We start from the raw sequence: 2111 nt of genomic DNA, 5'->3' as shown, positions 1-2111 counted from the left end.
AGCACTCTCCCCACCAAGAAGAAACCCCAGCTCACACAAGAATCTGCAGGGCACAATCTGGATGTTTCAGGGCCTCACAGAGCACAACCATCCCACTGTGGTCCAGGGTGTTCAAGACCAGGTTTAGCTTCCGCAGGGTCTTACTGCTGGTGAGAACAGAAGAGAGATCCTTGCAGCAGGCACTGGTTAACTCACATGCTTCCAACCTGCAATAAAAAGACACACAGTAGGAAGCAGCCCCAACCTCGGGGCAGAGGTCGGATGTGAGCTGGACATTTAGCCAAGGCTCACCCCACAGCCTCTGAGTACAGGATCTCACAGTCCAGGGTGTATGGCATCAGATTATTCCTCTGTTTAGATGGTAAAAGCAGCCCCAACTATCAGTTCTTCTCTGTGGTCATTCCCATTCCACTAAGAGTTACAGTCTATTTCCCAGCCTTGAATCTGGGCTGCCCTCGTACCTTGCTTTGGATAATATAACACAATGGAAGCAAGACGATGTGAGTTCTGAGCCTACATCTCAGATGCTTTCTATGCTTCTTGATCTCTAGAACCTCTGAGATGCTGCGATGGGCTGAACTGTGCTGCCCTCCCATTCATATGTTGAAATTCTACCCTCCAAATGGGACCATATTTGAAGATGGAATCTTTACAAGATAATTAAATTAAAATGAGGACATTAGTGTGGCCCTCCCCCACTATGATGGTGAATTAGAAAAGGAGGAAGTGTACACATGTATACGCAGAGGGAAGACAACATGAAAACACAGGGAGAAGGCAGACGGCTGTCTGCAAGCCAAGGAGAGGCTCCAAACACATCCTTCGCTCAAGGCCCTCAGAAGGTATCATCCCGGCTGACACCTTGATCTTGGACTTCCAGCCTCAGAACCATGAGACAACATATTTATGTGTAAGCCACCCAGTCTGTGATACTTTGTTATGGCAGCTGTAGCAAACTGATACAGATGCCATGTCAACGAGCCCAATTAGATGAGACATGGCCCAGTCACACCTGTCATCCCCAGGTGACAGCCAGTCAACCTCTATATGCGATGGTGAGGCCAGCCCAGACCAGCCAATCACCCACATACCCACAGCTTCCTGAGCACGTCCAGCCAAGGTCAGCGATGCCTGGCCTAGCCCAGGTCAGCCGGTAATCACAAGTGCTCACTGTCTTAAGCCTAAATTTTAGAGTGGTTCATTATGCAACAACAGCTAACTGCTATGTTGCTCCTGGTGGAGTTTTTTGATTTCTCTTTCTGCCCATCAATTCTTCATCCTTTGCCATTCGTGAAGACATAACCATGACCTTGGCGATACCCACCCAAGTTTCTCCAAGCGGCAATTGGGATGTGTCAGAGCTTCACACAACACCTTCACGCCCACATCTCCTATATCGTTGTACCCAATCTGCAGATTTTTCAGGTTTTGATTGCTGGTAAGAACAGAGGCGAGGTCTTGACAGCCGGCAGCAGTGAAAAAACATTTTACCAAACTGCAAAAGAATAGTCGTGATACCACTCTCAGGGGTTACTACATCCTGGTTGGATATCATGAAAGAAAAGATGCCAAAACAAGACAGACTTTATCATCCATATGGATAGGTACCTTTAGCCCTCCACATTCATGGATTCAACTAACCGCAGACTGAAAATAATCAGGAAAGAAATAATACGATAAAAAAACAATACAAGTTAAAAAATGAATACAACTTTTTACATAACATTAACATTGTATTAGGTATTATAAGTAATCCAGAGATCATTTAAAGTATATGGAGGATGTGTGTAGGTTATACGCAAACACTATATCATTTTATAAAGGACTTGAGCATCTGGGGATTTTGGTATCTGCAGGTGGTCCTGGAACCAACCCTCCTCAGATCCTGAGGGACAACTGTAATTGTCTTAGCATCATTTGCTGAAGGCCTGTCCTTTCCCTGTTCCATCTGTGACATGGCTTTCCATGATGCAACATCTGAACACATGTAGATGGATCTGTTTCTGAGATCCCTATTCTGTGTCTCTGGCCTATTTGCTTATCCCTGTATGAACCTCATATTGCTTTGTAATTTCTAAAACTTTAAAATGCCCTGATATATTTAGAGCAAG

General features: G+C 45.1%; 1 protein-coding gene across 1 annotated transcript in view; it reads right to left on the bottom strand.

Annotated features, from left to right (window-relative positions):
* The window catches only part of LOC105809251 (NACHT, LRR and PYD domains-containing protein 4-like), a 79608-nt gene that overhangs the window by 27308 nt on the left and 50189 nt on the right, over positions 1–2111 (bottom strand). Inside the window, 2 exon segments of the mRNA XM_012643003.1 lie at positions 36–206; positions 1325–1495. Of these exon segments, the coding sequence (XP_012498457.1) occupies positions 36–206; positions 1325–1495 (342 nt within the window).

The sequence above is a fragment of the Propithecus coquereli genome, unplaced genomic scaffold, assembly GCF_000956105.1.
Source record: "Propithecus coquereli isolate 6110/MARCELLA unplaced genomic scaffold, Pcoq_1.0 Scaffold193, whole genome shotgun sequence".
Lineage (NCBI taxonomy): Eukaryota > Metazoa > Chordata > Mammalia > Primates > Indriidae > Propithecus > Propithecus coquereli.
Note: the sequence above shows the minus strand (reverse complement) of the source record. Positions and strands in the feature narration are given on the sequence as shown.